This window comes from Phaseolus vulgaris, chromosome 4 (assembly GCF_051622355.1).
Source record: "Phaseolus vulgaris cultivar YP4 chromosome 4, ASM5162235v1, whole genome shotgun sequence".
In the NCBI taxonomy this organism is placed as follows: Eukaryota; Viridiplantae; Streptophyta; class Magnoliopsida; order Fabales; family Fabaceae; genus Phaseolus; species Phaseolus vulgaris.
This window is the reverse complement of record NC_143501.1, coordinates 49,109,739-49,125,531: the sequence shown is the minus strand read 5'-3', so window position 1 is coordinate 49,125,531 and position 15,793 is coordinate 49,109,739. Positions and strand designations below refer to the sequence as shown.

At 34.1% G+C, this 15,793-nt stretch overlaps 2 protein-coding genes across 9 annotated transcripts; one reads left to right on the top strand and one right to left on the bottom strand.

Annotated features, from left to right (window-relative positions):
• Nucleotides 1-560: 560 nt before the first annotated feature.
• LOC137838071 (kinesin-like protein KIN-13B) lies at nucleotides 561-5,961 on the bottom strand. 7 transcript variants are annotated; one of them, XM_090301402.1, is made up of 13 exons: nucleotides 5,319-5,653; nucleotides 5,111-5,215; nucleotides 4,494-4,682; nucleotides 4,268-4,369; nucleotides 3,475-3,552; nucleotides 3,297-3,378; nucleotides 2,838-2,901; nucleotides 2,596-2,755; nucleotides 2,217-2,519; nucleotides 1,836-2,054; nucleotides 1,271-1,757; nucleotides 1,126-1,191; nucleotides 561-1,049 (listed from the first exon to the last, which is right to left on the bottom strand). In XM_090301402.1, the coding sequence occupies exons 8-13, from the start codon at nucleotides 2,733-2,735 to the stop codon at nucleotides 873-875; spliced, it is 1,392 nt and encodes a 463-aa protein (XP_090157528.1). In that variant the 5' UTR covers nucleotides 2,736-2,755; nucleotides 2,838-2,901; nucleotides 3,297-3,378; nucleotides 3,475-3,552; nucleotides 4,268-4,369; nucleotides 4,494-4,682; nucleotides 5,111-5,215; nucleotides 5,319-5,653; the 3' UTR covers nucleotides 561-872. The 7 variants fall into 7 exon arrangements, with proteins under 7 accessions (XP_090157528.1, XP_090157529.1, XP_068503394.2 ...); XM_090301403.1 differs by having other exon boundaries at nucleotides 4,051-4,369; nucleotides 5,319-5,515; XM_068647293.2 differs by lacking the exon at nucleotides 2,838-2,901 and having other exon boundaries at nucleotides 5,319-5,961.
• Nucleotides 5,962-9,638: 3,677 nt separating this feature from the next.
• LOC137838069 (uncharacterized) lies at nucleotides 9,639-14,802 on the top strand. Of its 2 annotated transcripts, none has more exons than XM_068647291.2 (6): nucleotides 9,639-9,846; nucleotides 9,976-10,108; nucleotides 11,204-11,307; nucleotides 12,407-12,551; nucleotides 12,644-12,784; nucleotides 12,943-14,802. In XM_068647291.2, the coding sequence occupies exons 1-6, from the start codon at nucleotides 9,806-9,808 to the stop codon at nucleotides 14,467-14,469; spliced, it is 2,091 nt and encodes a 696-aa protein (XP_068503392.2). In that variant the 5' UTR covers nucleotides 9,639-9,805; the 3' UTR covers nucleotides 14,470-14,802. The 2 variants fall into 2 exon arrangements, with proteins under 2 accessions (XP_068503392.2, XP_068503393.1); XM_068647292.2 differs by having other exon boundaries at nucleotides 9,642-9,846; nucleotides 12,955-14,802.
• Nucleotides 14,803-15,793: the final 991 nt, after the last annotated feature.

The window sequence follows — 15,793 nt, the reverse complement described above, 5'->3', positions numbered from 1 at the left end:
ATGACACATCACCAAGCTTTAGGTGCAACAGATGAAAGCATGATGGACATGGACAGTGAGTATCCCTATTGGGCAATGAACCTATCATGATAAAATGCATGAATTATTTTAGCAAATTGACATGTCAAACCCCCTGTGTCTACGTTGTGATTTGAAAGAGAGGTACGAAAATGGTAGTGATCAAGAGGGGGACAAGTGTGGGATCACCAATAAGGAATTCAATTGGAATTTTGCAAGTTACGTAGGAAATTATCACAGTTACAGGATTACCAAACTAATTGATTGATCTGTGTGTGCTTGGAAATATTTTGTGGAGAAAGCAACAAAGAAACAACCCACGGATTATGACTACAGGGGATTTTGTACTTCTGGTAATAATTCATATAAAGAATGAATTTCTGATAAGCACACCTTGACATGTACTGAAGCAAAAGGAAACAACGATCAGGGCATTTCAACGGGATTCCAGTGACTCTTCATTCTTAATCCCGAACCACTCCACAACACCTGTTAACGGGAAGAAAAGGATACCACTCCGAACCAATAATGTAGGACAAAACTACAAGCAATTCCCAACAGGGTAGTTTGACTTTACATTGTACTCTCCACAGGTAAAAATAGAATGTGGACATACATTTGTATTTGTATACAAAGTTCAGGTCACAACAGTGACCCGTCAAAACAATTAAGTGAAGAACAAAAACGAATCTGATTCCTATTTGGACACCCCAAAATCAACAATAATCTTGTCAACAGCAACATTTTAACAAATGAGAAACAAACCATGGCAATGAAATCATAGAAGCGAAATCTAAGATCACGAAGTATTCCTCATCCACAACACAACAATCATCTCCTCATTAGCACCAACATCAATTACCAGAAGATACGAAAACATTATACTCTTTTAAACGTCTCTGAAACTGAGCCAACCGTGTCTGCAATTGAAAGATTCCTGTAGCCTTTTGTGATAAAATGGTATTCAATTTGGAAATATAATCATCCAATTGATTTCCTGGTTGGTCCGCCTCAACAAGTAAATTCATCTCCTGCATTCATTCACAATATGAAAAAGATAACCAAGTTTAGCAAATCATTAAAGAAAGGTGTGGGATTTGTACAAACCTCCCTGACAATGTCTATGGTTTCCTCCACCTGTCTACGATGAGTTGTTACTAGATCTTCCTCTTCCTGTTTACCAAACAAAATAGGCACCATTCACTACTTTAATAGTCTAAAACACTTTATGCAGTGTGGCAAAAGACTGTACCTTCAGGAGGGCATTTAAATTATCATCCGGATCAGAACGATTAGTCTGAAAATGCGATGCATCAATATTAACACGAGATTCTATCTTCTTGTCCACAGCAGATAACTGGTCGTCATCCCCTCGCTTGTTTGTTTTTCTTGTTCTGTCTTGTTCATATATGGGTCCTAGGTAATCATGTTCATTTGCAGTTCTGTCATTTTGACTACCTCTTTGACCGTTTGGTGGGTCAGAATACACAGATGGCGCCAAATTTCCCCCCATTTTACCACTTGGAACATGGTCCACATTATTTGGTGGAGAGGGTTCTCTTTCTGGATATTTGGGCCAACCAAATCGATTCTTGTCACTGGAGACATACGTTATTTCTTCCTCCAAGGTATCATCATGAGCTAAAATTGAGGACCCAGGCAACAGAGTGGACTCTCTAAGGTTTGAGGAAGAAAGAGGATCCCTTCTAGAGTGGTTCCCTTTTGACAGGCTCTTCACTCTGAAATTTAACCGTCAATTAGAATATTTTATCATATCAGATCAATCCTTCTTTATTATAAAATTTCAAACTACATACCTGTCAGCATATCTTAATGTGTTAAGAGTATGCTCGCATGAACCTGAGCTAGGTGAAATGCATGATATCATTACAGTGCGCGAATTACCAACAAAAGAATCACGCAAAACTTCCGTCAATTTACTTCCTCTGAAAGGGATATGCCCTTGGTCGTTGTCTAGAGCTCTAATGCATTCTTTCAGAGCAAGTAAGCTTTTATTTATTTCGGCCCCTTCAATTCTGGAATAAAAGATAAAAAAAAAGTCAGTTAAACCAAATAGATAATCTAACGTAGTTACCTCTGGACATAGACACATGCACTATTTGGTAAGTCTTCCAGTTACTCAAATGAAACAGCATTCAGCTAACAAAATATGATTGAAGATAAAACCAAAATCCCACCTAGTCTGCTTGTCATTGTCTGTAGTATCTGCACCTCGTTCACTTCCAGCCAGATCTATAAAAGATAGTTTGCCCACAAGTCGAGCAGGCTTTGATTCAGTCCCACCAGCTGATCTCTTAATGCAAAGCTGAAGTATAGCATGTGATCGAGAGGATTCCTCATTTGCTCCAGTTATGCCAGTACTTCTTGAGGCATTTCCTTTCTCGATTAATTCCTTGATTGTCTCTACTTTAGATACTCTATACTCTTGCAAGCCAACAATGCAAACCTGTTGTTTCCCATCCTCCCTCATGCAAAGTTTTCTGCAAAATCACAAGCTAATCAACCAAATAACCCCCAAGTTAGATACTTATTCCACCGCACATTATGATGACTTACTTTCTATCATTGAGGAGATCAAAAAGTTTTCCCCCGTATATTTCAAAGAAGCTAACAAACAATTGGAAACCTTGGTTCCAGTAGGTGTGGTGCATTAATCTTAAAATATCTTGGGAAGCTTTGAGAGGCAATGGTTGCATAGTATATGTTTTCCCACTGCCTATATCATAAAGTAATTTCATATCAGCTAAAAAGTTCAGATATAGGAGAAAATCAAGACAAATGAAATGCTTGGTGTTTACCAAACTGTTTTATGCATAATCTGACAAGCTAAACTTATTCCCATATATAGCAGAACACCAACACCTATTCAAATTCATCTCCAAAAATGAGAGATCCAGGAGCATATTCTAATTCAACTGGGATATGGGGAGCAGTTAAGTAAACTAAGGAAATAGGTGTGGTACAACTAAGAAATAGGTATATGGAGTTTACAGAGTTCAGAAACGACTTACCTATGAATATTGAATACATAATAAAAAATTTGGTTTTTAAGATCATCAAGATAACATTATGTCAGTCAACTCATAGATTTGTTTAATTCATATCCTATACAAGTGAAGTATCCAAGATTTACTACTGAATAGATAGTAACTGTTCTGTTAAATTACAAAATGTTGAAAGGTATTCATAATTTTTATAATTAGATTGTTTGTGCACAATGACACACATTCCTCTATTAGCAATAAACAGAACCTTACCAGTTTGACCATATGCAAAGCAAGTTGCTTTTGTTCGTTGGAAAATCAGTGGAACAATAGGCTCCACAGTCTCAGCATATACCTATATCAAAAACAAAAATAATAACTAATATAGTGAAACCATTGAATAATCAGTCAACATGGTCACAAGAGCCACAACAACAAGTCAAATACTCACTTCATCATTTGAAACATCTTCATTCAGCACAGCATCAAAGACAAATTCATGTTTCTCAACATATTCTGTTAAGTCCACCTACAGACACAGGTGAAGTGGAGACACAGAAAAAGGTAAAATACCCAAACATCCAAGTTACATTAGGAGTGAGTGTTTTGATTGCAAAATTATAATATGAATCTATCAACAGCAATTAGAAAATTATTGATGTAAGTAATTGTCTCTTTTACAGTAATTGTAAGGTCCAATGCTATTTGAATTGTTTATATACATACCAAAGAATGAGAAAGAGCAATTTTGAAATTTTTTATATTGATGTTTAAAGCATTGATGTGAAAGATTCTCCACGTCTAAGTCAATCTATTTTGATTTCTTAATATATTCTTCCCATACCTCCATTTTGGATTTGGATGCAACAAAAAACTGAGCAAAATATTCATAATGATTTGGCAGGATCATTGGCAGAATATTTTGAAGAAGTTTGTACTTATCAAATTCTATTAGGCATACTTAACATTGAAATGCAATTTATGTTCTAAAAAGTCTTTAGTAGAATGTAAAAGCATGAGACATTACATATGTAGAATTTTGATGTCGAAGTATCAGAGATAAAAGCATCAGAGAGTATTATATCATGATGTTCAGTAGTTTGGTAGACTCCTGAATTGCTTGTGAATAGTACTTTCTATGTCAATCTATCGCATGCCAACTGCTGCAAAGGCAGCGTAGAGTAACTTGATAATATGTTTCAGAACAGATTCAATCTATAGTTCACATCATGAAATATGACAACCTTGAGTTTTCTTTCATGCACTGTGAGAAAGTTTGAATCTATAGAAATAATGTCTTCCTCTCTCTTTGCTGTTTCCTTCTTATTAAGGGGTCTCTTCCGAACCTGCAACAGACCTCGACATTTTTAGCCAAAATGCAATTGTTAAATGAACTAAAGTCCTTATCTTACGGATAAAAGAAAAAGTCACATTTAGCACTAAAAAGGAAACACGCGGCAAGAAGCATACCGCAACTTTAATCTTGGCAACATTGTTTGCTCTCTCTTTTTCTGCTGGGACACTTTTCAGAAAATTGTTCTCAGGCAATCCCCGAGACCTTTGTACATGTTTGTTACCAGAGAGGATTGACTCATAGCCATCATAACTTTGTCCCCGATCAGTGTGATTAGTGAAGTATTCGTTGTGATCACCATACATCTATTAAGAATCAAATTAAAATTCCAGTCACTTGCATGTTCACACAAATCGGCATGCTAAATGAAATATTAAGCAACAAATAAACACTAACATCATGCTGTTCGCTCAGGCAACTCAGCTCATTTCAAACCGAATGAAATTAAAACACATTAGGCTTTCTACTTAGTCTGCACAAGTTTTCATCTAAAAAGTCTATTTGATTATAGGCTTGTTTGGAAGAACTCGTCCACAGAGACTTTTAAAAGAGAAAAATAAGATTCGTCTTATGCACAACTATAGAAGAAAACCTCTACATGTTAGCTTGTGTACAAATTCCTTTTAGCTTTATTTCCCTCTAGAAATACTTTGGAGAAGTTTCTTCAAACAAACACATACTTATAAGCTCTTTCAGTACACGAAATAAGCCAATCAAAACACAAACGCCAAACCTCGGGTAAAAGCTCGGTATCTAAGGAATGCAGATCAAGCAAGCCACTGCTCGAAACATGATCATCGCCGATTTTCCTCAAGCTCGAAGATCGAGTCCCGAACTCCTGCACAAAACGATTTGTTCCGAACACACACCGACGAATTAGCTCTCGCCGTGATTCATTTTCATAAAAGGAAGCAAATCATCGAGAAAGCATAAAACCTCACCTGCGCGAAAGTCGAAGACTGTAACCAGCTTCTGTGAGCGTCGAGGATGAAGTTGTCGGAGCTCTGCCGGTGGTGGTGCACGGCGGAATTGGATCGCGGCATCGCTCTCCCAGTCACACTCGTTCACTTGAAATTTCGCAATCGATATCTCGTTCTGGCACGAGTATGCACACTCACGATACGAGTAATTGAAGCAGAGACTCGTTAATCTATAAACGAAGATAAACGACTTCAACGCTTAATATCATTGCTCTCTCTTTCGTTTCCCTTTCAAAATAATATCGGGAAACAAACAGTGCTGAGAGGAGAGAAAGTGAAAGAAGAGTTGAAACTTCAAAAGGAAAAGCGCTCGTTCTGTGTAGTAAAACGGAGTTGAAGCGCGTGTCGTCACGCAGCAATTGTGAAGAGGAGGAGGAGCGCGTGAGAGGGTCCAATTAATGTTTCCGAAAAAAAAGTATACCAGTGTTGAGCGGCTTTGCGACTTTTGACTTTGCCCCACCAGAAAATTAGAATATCCGGCCACGCGCTGTTGTCCGTCGCGTTGGACACGCGCGCGTGAGCATGCTGAAGCAGTTAGAGTCAGTTGGAGGTCGCATAGGGCGGAGTGGGCTTCACGTTGTCAACGAAAGTCTGGCGCCACTCTGTTTGGGCTGATTCTCCCCTCACCATATCAATTCAGAAATGTCCATTTTTATTCTTAATGATTTTAAATTTTTATCATTCGGATATTTATATCTGTAGGTCAAATTACAAAGTTTTGGATATATAAATTCAAAATTAATATGTCACTTTCAGATTTCACCATCTAGAAGTTTATTTGAACAGCATAAATGACCTTCCGAAAGTCAAGATCTGTAAATAAACATAAATGAGTTATGAATATCAATCTTCGGCATCATTTATGACACATCATTCTGGATATGAAAATTCGGAACTCATAACTCACTTCCAGATATAACCATCCGGAAGCTTAAATGAAATAAGAAAATGATTTTCCAGATTTTGAAATCCATAATGTATAAAAATGACTTCCGAATATTGAAATCTGTAAGCAAATGTGTGAAAAGGACAGAATGGGGTTTTAAAATTTTCGTTGGGTGCGAGTCAAAATTGATTGGGTGCAGGAAGCAATTGCCATCTGTTTGTATAAAAGCAACTCACAATACACTGGGAGATTCTTCCTGCACCTCTATCATTTTTTTTTCACCTCCATACTTTAGGTCAAAAGTCTATTTTACCTTTAACAAAATAAAAAAGTGACTCCTAAGAGACCATCTTTGATGGCATGAACTAATAGATAAAATGTTTAAAATATGAACTAGCAGAGATAGGAAATTACAAGGATAAAAAAAACTTATATGAATTTTCACAAAAAATAACTCAAGTAATGTGCAGTCAACATAACTTTCCAATTCTACATTTCATATAAATTTGTATTTTGAATTACAAAATTCTAAATTCATGACTTTCCAATTTTAGAATATGAATTACAAAATTAATTTTGGAAAATTTATAATTCAACTTTGTATTTCAAATTCTACAATTCAAAAGTTTTTCTTTCTTGAATCCATGACTTTCAAATTATTTTTAGAATTAGATCATTTGTAATTTGCACCCATCACCCGCATAGGAAATGTTTATTTTATCTTTAATTTTTCGGATATCTATATTCGCAACACAAATAAGACAGTTCCAAAAATGCAACTCTGAAACTGAGATGTGTCTTTCAGAAATGATCATTCATAATCTTATTTGGACACATGAATGTCTTCCGGACGCTAAGATCTAAATTTTTTTTTCTCATTTCAAATGCAAAAATCTAGTTTAAAAAATATTATGGGTGCAGATCGCAATTGATCTAATGGTAATGGTGCATGGAGAATTAACCTACAAGGTGCACCTCTTTTCGTTTCCTGCTTTCACATTTTAAAAATAAAATGACAAATTTTAACCATTAAAGTAGAAAAACATACGAATAAATGTCAATACAGTAGTTACTTGCTATAAAAAAAATAAATATTTTTTATTTTAATACAAATAATTTGTAATGTTTTAATTTTTATATTATATAAAATAGTATATATTTTAATAGTATTGGTTAGGCTATGATGTTTTAGATTGATCTCTAACTGCCAAACCTGGTCCAAGGGAATGTTTTCTAAATGGATAAGTTTGTTACATATTTTTGGATAGTTTTTCAGGAGCATCGTTTAAGTACCTAATATTGGTTGCTTGATACATTCTACATATATCAAGTTTTTAAACACACACTTAAAGTTATGAAAGAAACTGTGACACTGTGCATTCTATTAATATTTTAATCATAATGCATGGCATGTGGCCTGTTCAGATATTTCATTATTTTAACTTTTTTTTTTTTACTTTTACCACTTGGTGCCTTTTTTTATCTTACTTTCTAAAGTTGACTGCATGTTGCGCACTTACAAGTTCAATATATCTAAATAAAACAATTAAATTCACACAATTGTTTGTTAAAAATAATAAAAATTTATTTTAGTAATGTACTTGTATGGTCAATCGACATGATGATGTGGCTTGATTTATTCTAACCAAGATGACTGAAACACACGTTGACTGTTCGGGTTACCTGACCGAGTTGGTCAAGACACCACGCACGAGAAGGATCCAATGAAGCTTTAGCAACCTGTCTGATCGAAAAAAGAAAACGAAAACTTCAATAGTTATATAGATTTCATCTTTCTAGTAGAAACAACAAATATTTAAAAAAAAACTATACAAGTTTAGTGTATTTAATAAATTATGCAATGGTAACTAAATAGTACGAAAATTACATAATGTGAATATTAATGGTAACTCATATCTCAATGAGTCGAGTGAATTTCTATGAATTGTCCGATTCTTTTGTTTGTTATTTAATAAAAAACAGATTTCTTTAATTACTTTAGTTTATTTTCTTTCTATTCTTAATTTATCTTATTCATGTCTATAGTAATTTTCTACTGTTACTATAATTAATCACCTTTACAAGGATTTTGATTTAAATGTTCAATAAAAATTGGATATATGGATATGCTTTGGTGATTCTCCAAATCAGAGATAATTATTTATTATTGAATACTTGTTATCTTTTGGGATTTTGTTATTATTTATTGTGTTTCTTTAATTCACTGAAGAAGTTAGTTTTTTTATTAATTAAACATGACTGTTTAATCGCATAACGATAAATGCAAAAAAAAAATGTTTAATTAATGATGCAATTGAGTTTACCCAATTTATAATTCATAAATGAAACAAAATAAAACTCAGTTGATTTCTTTACCTTGTAATATTTATCAGTTGATGTTAAAACGGTCAACGTTATAACGGTGGTTAAACCTACCACATCTATTGCGTTTGGTCCAACCCAGTAAGAAACCCCGTTAGTCATAATGCGATCCAGCTCAGCGTAAAGATTCTCACGATTCCCAATCCCATCCGTTCGTCACACTTCTACACTCACCAAGTCAACAAATCAACGGTCAGAGACTTTCTTACGCATCACATTTGTTTTTGTTATCCGCTGTGGCAACGTTAACATCATCCATTAAGAAAAGAGTTGATGGGAAATCATTCTTATCACGACCTTTAAAATAGTTAATAAATCTATTTATAATATATTATTATAATTAAGTTTTTAATTTGAATAATTTGTTTTAATTAAAACAATAGTTTGAATTTCGTAATCAGATTTGACTTAGGTAGTAAAGAAGTTTGATTAAGAGAAAGGTTTGCTAAGAAATAATCCAAATAAAATTTAATATATTTTTTTTCTTCAAATAAAAACACAAATTCTCAACTAAAAACAAACAATTTTTAAATGAGTTTTTATTTTAATTTTATCACTACAAGAAAATGAGTATGTATTTTTATAATTGATGCAACACTAAGAAAATCATAAAAGATCACAATAAAAATTTTTGTAAATTATTTTATTCAAAATATTATGTGAAAATTTCAAACCACAATCATAAAATAAAATTTAACAATATATTTATTACTAGTCGATGGGTAATCTCCAACACACTCCCTCGCGCTGGGATAACATATTATGGATGGTCCGATAACGACCCGATAGCTGATGACTTGATAAATTCAACAAACATTCACTAAAATAGACTTTAAATGACTCTAATATTCCATCTCCCCAATTTTCATAATTAATAAGAAAAATATTAGTAAAAGAAAGTAAAAGTGATTAATTGAAGAGTGAGTTTTTAATGCTTGTTAAAAAGAATAGCAAAGGTCATTATCGTAATTAACCAGCCTTAAAATTCGCCTTTTTGTCCATCTTCTCTTGCACTTTTTCTTTGTCCTTCTCACTTCTTCAATCTCTTTCCACTGCAGCTCTGTGCTATTGCTCTCGCCGGCGAAAACGCGAACGTGGTTTCGTCAGTGGCGAATCTCGCATTCCGAGTTCCAGAGTTGAATCGTTCGCGGAGTTCAGCCACCGAGTCCGATCTTCAGACATGTTGGATGGCCTGCTCGGTCGAGGATTCTCCCCGAAATGGTTCAACGCTGCGATTTTCTCTCTTTATTTACTTGTTGATAGTTATTAACTGATTCAGTTTGAGAATGTGTCTGTGATATTCGTGTTTTGTTTTGTTTTGTGTTGTGTTGTTTTATTCGTTTGGTTTAGCAAATCCTTGATCAAATTGACGAAGAATCGGATCGATGTGATAAGGCGGAAGAGGAAGGCGACGGAGAAGTTTCTGGCGAAGGACATCGCTGATCTGCTGGCGAATGGTTTGGATGTCAATGCTTATGGAAGGGTAGTTACTTTTTATGTTCGTTTTTTTATTAGGTTCCTTGCATCGTAATACTGTAATCGATAATTCTGTTCATTGCGTACTGTTTCCGAACCTCTGTGTCTAAACGGATTGCAGATTATAGTGTCAGTATAATAAAAGGCCAGGGGTGGATCCAGAAAACAAACACCAAAATTAAAAGAATAAAATCCTTTGACACATACTAGCAAATTTACATTTAAATTATGTACAATATATTTGTTTGTTTATATAGAGAAATATCACCATTGTCAAATATTTGAGTTCGAGTCCATCAATGCTTAAGAAGCTTTATTTTATTTTATTGGAATTAATTAAAAAATTAGGAATAAATCTATGATCAATTACTAATTTAATGTGTCTCAAATTCGAATGTATGGAATCTAAATTTATGAGTGTAGAAAGTTTTGGTATCAACAGGGGATATCATAGGACTGACTAAAATTTAGGCAAATAATATTTGGGAGGAAAATATTGAGATACATGATATGCAGAAAGCCGCGAGATATATTGAGTAATTAGATAAACTTTAGCAATAATATTTGGAAGGAAAATAAAAATTATAAAAATTATAAGATGCATTATATGCAGAAATACTCGATATATTTTGAGAGAAATGGTGTATTGAGATAATTAGATAGATCCTTAATTTCGATAATCAATAATGAAGAATCAAATATAATATATAGGAGTTGATAATTAAGTTAATAAATTATCAGTATATATATAAAAAAAAATATACATAGATTTCTAAAATGAAGTTTGTACTAGGAGAGGGGAGGGGAGTTGTTGGAATCTAGCCTTCTAAGGTGCTTAATGGATTCTGATAATATTTTGGCACCACATTGAGACATTGTTAGAATATAACATGATTGAGATGACTTAGGAGAACTGTTTTTCAACTGTGTTCTTATTTTTTTTAAGGAATGAGAATGATGAATCCCTATATACTATCTTCTTATTGTGTAATTTAAAGGGATTTCAGAATTTACATAGTGTTTTGGTGTACCCATGTTTATTGTCACTGCAACATAATATCTTTGCTTTGTGTTCTATCCTACTTGTGGGGTGTTTATTCAGGCTGAAGGACTCTTTGTTGAGTTGACTCTATCGTCTTGTTATGATTTTGTTGAACTATCTTGTGACTTTGTGTTGAAGCACCTCTCAGTGCTGCAGAAAGTGAGGTGAGGATCTATTTTAATGATTTGTGTTAGATATTGTTGTGACTTCTTTTTTTCATTTGAACCATGCTAAACAGTATACTTGGCTTGATGTGTCTATACTGACTTCTATTTGGTGATTATTTGAAAGAGATAATCAGAAGACCGTGTGATATTTCTTAAATTGTTGTCTTTACCTTTACTTCTCGATGCTGTCCCGTGAAAATTGAGTGTCTAATAGGATTTTCATTTTTAAGTTTGATGTCCTATGATTTCTCATTCAATATCACTGTTTATTACTCAGAAAATATTAAAATAAATCTTAGGATTATCTCAACCTGTCTGATTATACATAATATTTCTTACAAAATAAGTTTTTTCCTTATTTTTTCCCTTCACTCTCCAATATTATAATTTAAAACCGAATGAAAGTTCTATGGTTTTGTTTGGAGGTTATTTATTTTGGTTCAAGATAGAAAGTGGAGTTCAGGCCCTGGTTAATGACAATATCCTAGTTGGTTGTCTTCTTTCTCTTGATATTGTCATAATTTGTCTTTCCTCCTTTCATGCAAAATAAAAACAGTTGTAGAAATGCAATAATTTGTGAAATAAAACAGGATTAATGTTTCATCAGTACAACACCATAAGTTTTATCTATTTAGGATTTAATTGTGTGGTATATAGTCCTACTATGTGAGGCAGTGCACTAACATAGCCAAGTATACTAGCAATTTCAACTCTCAAGGTTATACAACTAACCTTTTTATGGATCCTATACTTAGAATTTCAACACTAATATAATTAAATTTATGTATCTAAACTTGGTGTATGATAACATCCAACAGATGTGGCCAAGAAATATTCATTTCAGGGGAAACACAAAATTTATTATAGATTCTTATGTTTTTTCATTATTATTGTGAGCTGGTTATCAGATTATTGGCCAAAATATTTTCTTCTCCGTAATCTTTTAATAAAGAGTGGGAATACTAAAAATATTCTCCAAAAGTTTCTGTTCCTGTTGTTGAATTTTTGTTTACATTGTTATGCATGGACAGTTGTAGAGTCTAAATATTCTTATGTTCATGCCACCATTTCATTCATTTCCTGATGTCTTTTGCAGTGGATGCCCGGAGGACCTCAGGGAGACTATATCATCTCTTATGTTTGCTGCAGCTCGATTTTCTGATCTGCCAGAGTTACGTGAACTTCGTCAAATATTTCAGGATAGATATGAAAGTTCCCTAGAATGTTATGTCAATCAAGAGGTCACTGCTCTTCACAGCTTTTTTTATTGCTCGAGAATGTTGCATGTTTATTACTTACTCATGAACTGATGCATTAAATTTCCAATTATCAGTTTGCTATAAATTTGAATTCAAAGTCTGCTACATTGGAGGAGAAGGTTCAGTTGATGCATGATATTGCTTCAGAGTTCTCAATAAAATGGGATTCCAAAGCTTTTGAACTGAGAATGTCAAAATCCTCCGGTTCTGTACAGGTGCTGTCCAGTCCTTTGTTCTCGAATGTATTGATTTTGCCATTGTCTTATAAAATTACTTTCCACCACATATTTATTTTGCAGTTGGAAATCATTTTGGGAATATATGTGAATTTTAATTGTAGTTACGGTCCACAAATTTACGTGTGCTAATGCAGGACAACATTCAGAATGGAAAGGAGGCTCTCTCAAAAGGAGATAAAAATAATCTTCGTTCTAAATCTAAACTTCCAAATTCTGGAAATGGATTAAAGCCACTAAGCAGTTATGATGAAGTCAATTTGAAAAGGGATAGCCATGGCAGTTCATTACCTGGAAAAGAAGAGCTTACTTCTAAAATGAGTGATAGAGGAGGGTATTGGAAAGAGGGTAGTATGCTAAAACCAATTGGATGTTCTTCCAAGGATACAAAAGAGAAACAAATCGAAGGTGGTTCGAATCTGCACGATAGTTGGGGGAATGCTAGGCATGTAAAAGAAAGCCAGGACACTTCCACTGCTGGGAAATCTCCTGTTCATGCTCGATTTATTTCAAAGAACAATGTGAATGAGCCATATATTAATCACGGTGGCATACTTGATGTTGATAATTCAGAGAGAAAATGCCAAAAGGATGAAACTCCTCAGGTAAAGCCCTCCTTCTATAATGACATCCCACCTGCTTATACAAGAGAGGAACAATTTGAACGTGGTTCCAATCAGCATGGTTGGGGGAGTGCTAGACGTGTAAAAGAAAACCACGACACTGTCACTGCTAGAAAACCTTCTGGTCATGCAGGATCTCGTTCCAAGAACAATACAAATGAGCCATTTGCTGTTAATGGTGGTGGTCTACCTGTTGATAACTCAGAGACAAAACCTCAAAAGGAAGAAACTCCCAGGGTAAAGGCCTTCCACAATAATGCCATCCCACCTCCTTATGTAAAACCTAATTCAAAACTGAAGAACCGCACGCATGGAACCGATTCAGTATCTTCAAATATTGACAGTGATGGCATCCCTGCTTACCCTTCTGTACGTGAAAAGCTTGAAGCTACTCCTACAATGCATAGGATCCAATCAGGTTTAGATGATTCTGAACGGGATTTGCAGGCCATTAGACATGCTGCAAGACCGAGTAAACAGGGTCATGAAAAAGAACCCTTTGTTCAGGAAGATGCTACTGAAGTTGTTGTACTAAAACAAAAATCTACGAGACGGAAGCACTCAAAATCAAGATCATCCATTTACGATGATGCCAGTAGCGAAGACACTGAAGTTGTGAGAAAACAAAGGAACAGGAGACGAGAGGAACAAAAACGTGGCCTGCAAATTCTGTTTGATGATGAACGGCATAAAAATGATGAAGAGGAAAGGATAATAGATAGATTACTGATCCATTACAGCAAAAAGCCATCCATCAATGTGCCTGAAAAAGCCAGAAGAAAGTCTCGAAGTCGCCATGCACATCAAATAGATAAGGATGGAAGCAGGGAGGGACCTGATGAGACACCAGAGATGGTTGCCCGTCCACCAAGATCAGTTTCACTTCCCCGCGATGAAACAGAAGTTGTGGAAGTTAAAAAGGTATTTGCTCGTGCTGTTTCCTTTCAGCCTGAGAGATCGAACGAAGCTCGGCATGTACATCCCAAGTTACCTGACTGTGATGATTTAGCTGCAAGGATTGCAGCCTTGAGAGGAACATAACTGATAGAATCACGATGAATCAGTACTCCCCTACCATGATTGCAGTGATTATGAACATCGTGCATCAATCTCACGCACCATTGGTAATGTTGAATACTGCACCTACTGTGGTGCTTGAATTTTCAAGTGTTAACTACGACAGAACTATACTATTACTAATCAGCCATGGTGGTTCCTGTGATGTTGACAATTTCTGTGTTGTCATAATTTTTTCTAATGACGGTTATGCACGAAGTTCGTTTGACTTTTTTTTCACTTATTATGATTGTAAAAGTGTTGGTAACATCAGAAATTGGTATTCTTATTTTCTGGAGTGGACTAAAAGTTGAGATATGTGGTTTTGTGTCAAAGTTTACTCGACCATAGAACAATACCCTATTTTGTGTCAAAAAATTTCACTATTACTTTTTGTTGCAGCGGTTATGTTTATTTGAGAAAAAATAATGAATATTTATTATGTTACATTTTTAACTATTTGAGGATATAATTTATCATTTTTTTATGATTTAATAAACAGACTTAAAAACTTTCGGCTACGAGCTTTTCAATGTTTCAACTAATTTTCCAGTCAATTTACTTATTATACCCTATTTTGGATTTATACAATTAGGCACTATTATTTATAATTATTTCTACATTCATATTTTTAATTTATACCAACAAATTAAAGTTCTATTGGTAAAATTTATATTAATTATAAAAAAAATAATTAGGTATATAAAGAAATGAGGCAACACAAAAAAAATTATTTTAAAAACAGAATAATACTAAATATTATTCTTTCAACGTTTTAATGTGTTATTCTTATATTTGTTCATAATATTACTCGTGTTACCTTATTCATGAACTTGCTTAGAGAAAATAAATTTCTTTTTCTATCTACAGATAATACAAAATTAGTATACCACTTGACTAAAGAAAATTTCAGAATCTCGAGTTCTGGCAGAACATGATGCAGAAAATTTAGCAAGATTCCCAATTTTAAAATTTAGCTTTTGTACAAAAAAAGTCATTAAAACGTGTGACATATAAATTGTCTTAAATTTAAAACTGGATCTTATGTAAAAGTTAGAATATCAAGAATAAAAATCAATTAATTACAATAATTAAATTAATTACATTCTTTGTTTGTTTATGGTCTTCAATGAACCCTAATATTGGAATGATATGGTCTTCAATGAACCCTAATATTGGAATGATAGCTCCATGGACCAGGTCCCCACAAACTGAAATGAATAGAAAAAGCACATTCTTTTCCCATAGTAATTTTTCTTCAAAGTTCACGTGCACAACCTCGCAATCCCAAAAACATATGTAAATAAAA

Coding starts and splice junctions, on each gene's coding strand:
- LOC137838071 (XM_068647293.2), bottom strand. CDS start 5,420: ATGCCGCGATCCAATTCCGCCGTGCACCACCACCGGCAGAGCTCCGAC. Junction 4,683..5,110: donor ATACCGAGCTTTTACCCGAG/GTTTGGCGTTTG, acceptor GATTCTTAATAG/ATGTATGGTGATCACAACGA. Junction 2,756..3,296: donor CTTTGCATATGGTCAAACTG/GTAAGGTTCTGT, acceptor TTTATGATATAG/GCAGTGGGAAAACATATACT.
- LOC137838069 (XM_068647291.2), top strand. CDS start 9,806: ATGTTGGATGGCCTGCTCGGTCGAGGATTCTCCCCGAAATG. Junction 10,109..11,203: donor ATGTCAATGCTTATGGAAGG/GTAGTTACTTTT, acceptor GTGTTTATTCAG/GCTGAAGGACTCTTTGTTGA. Junction 12,552..12,643: donor AATGTTATGTCAATCAAGAG/GTCACTGCTCTT, acceptor TCCAATTATCAG/TTTGCTATAAATTTGAATTC.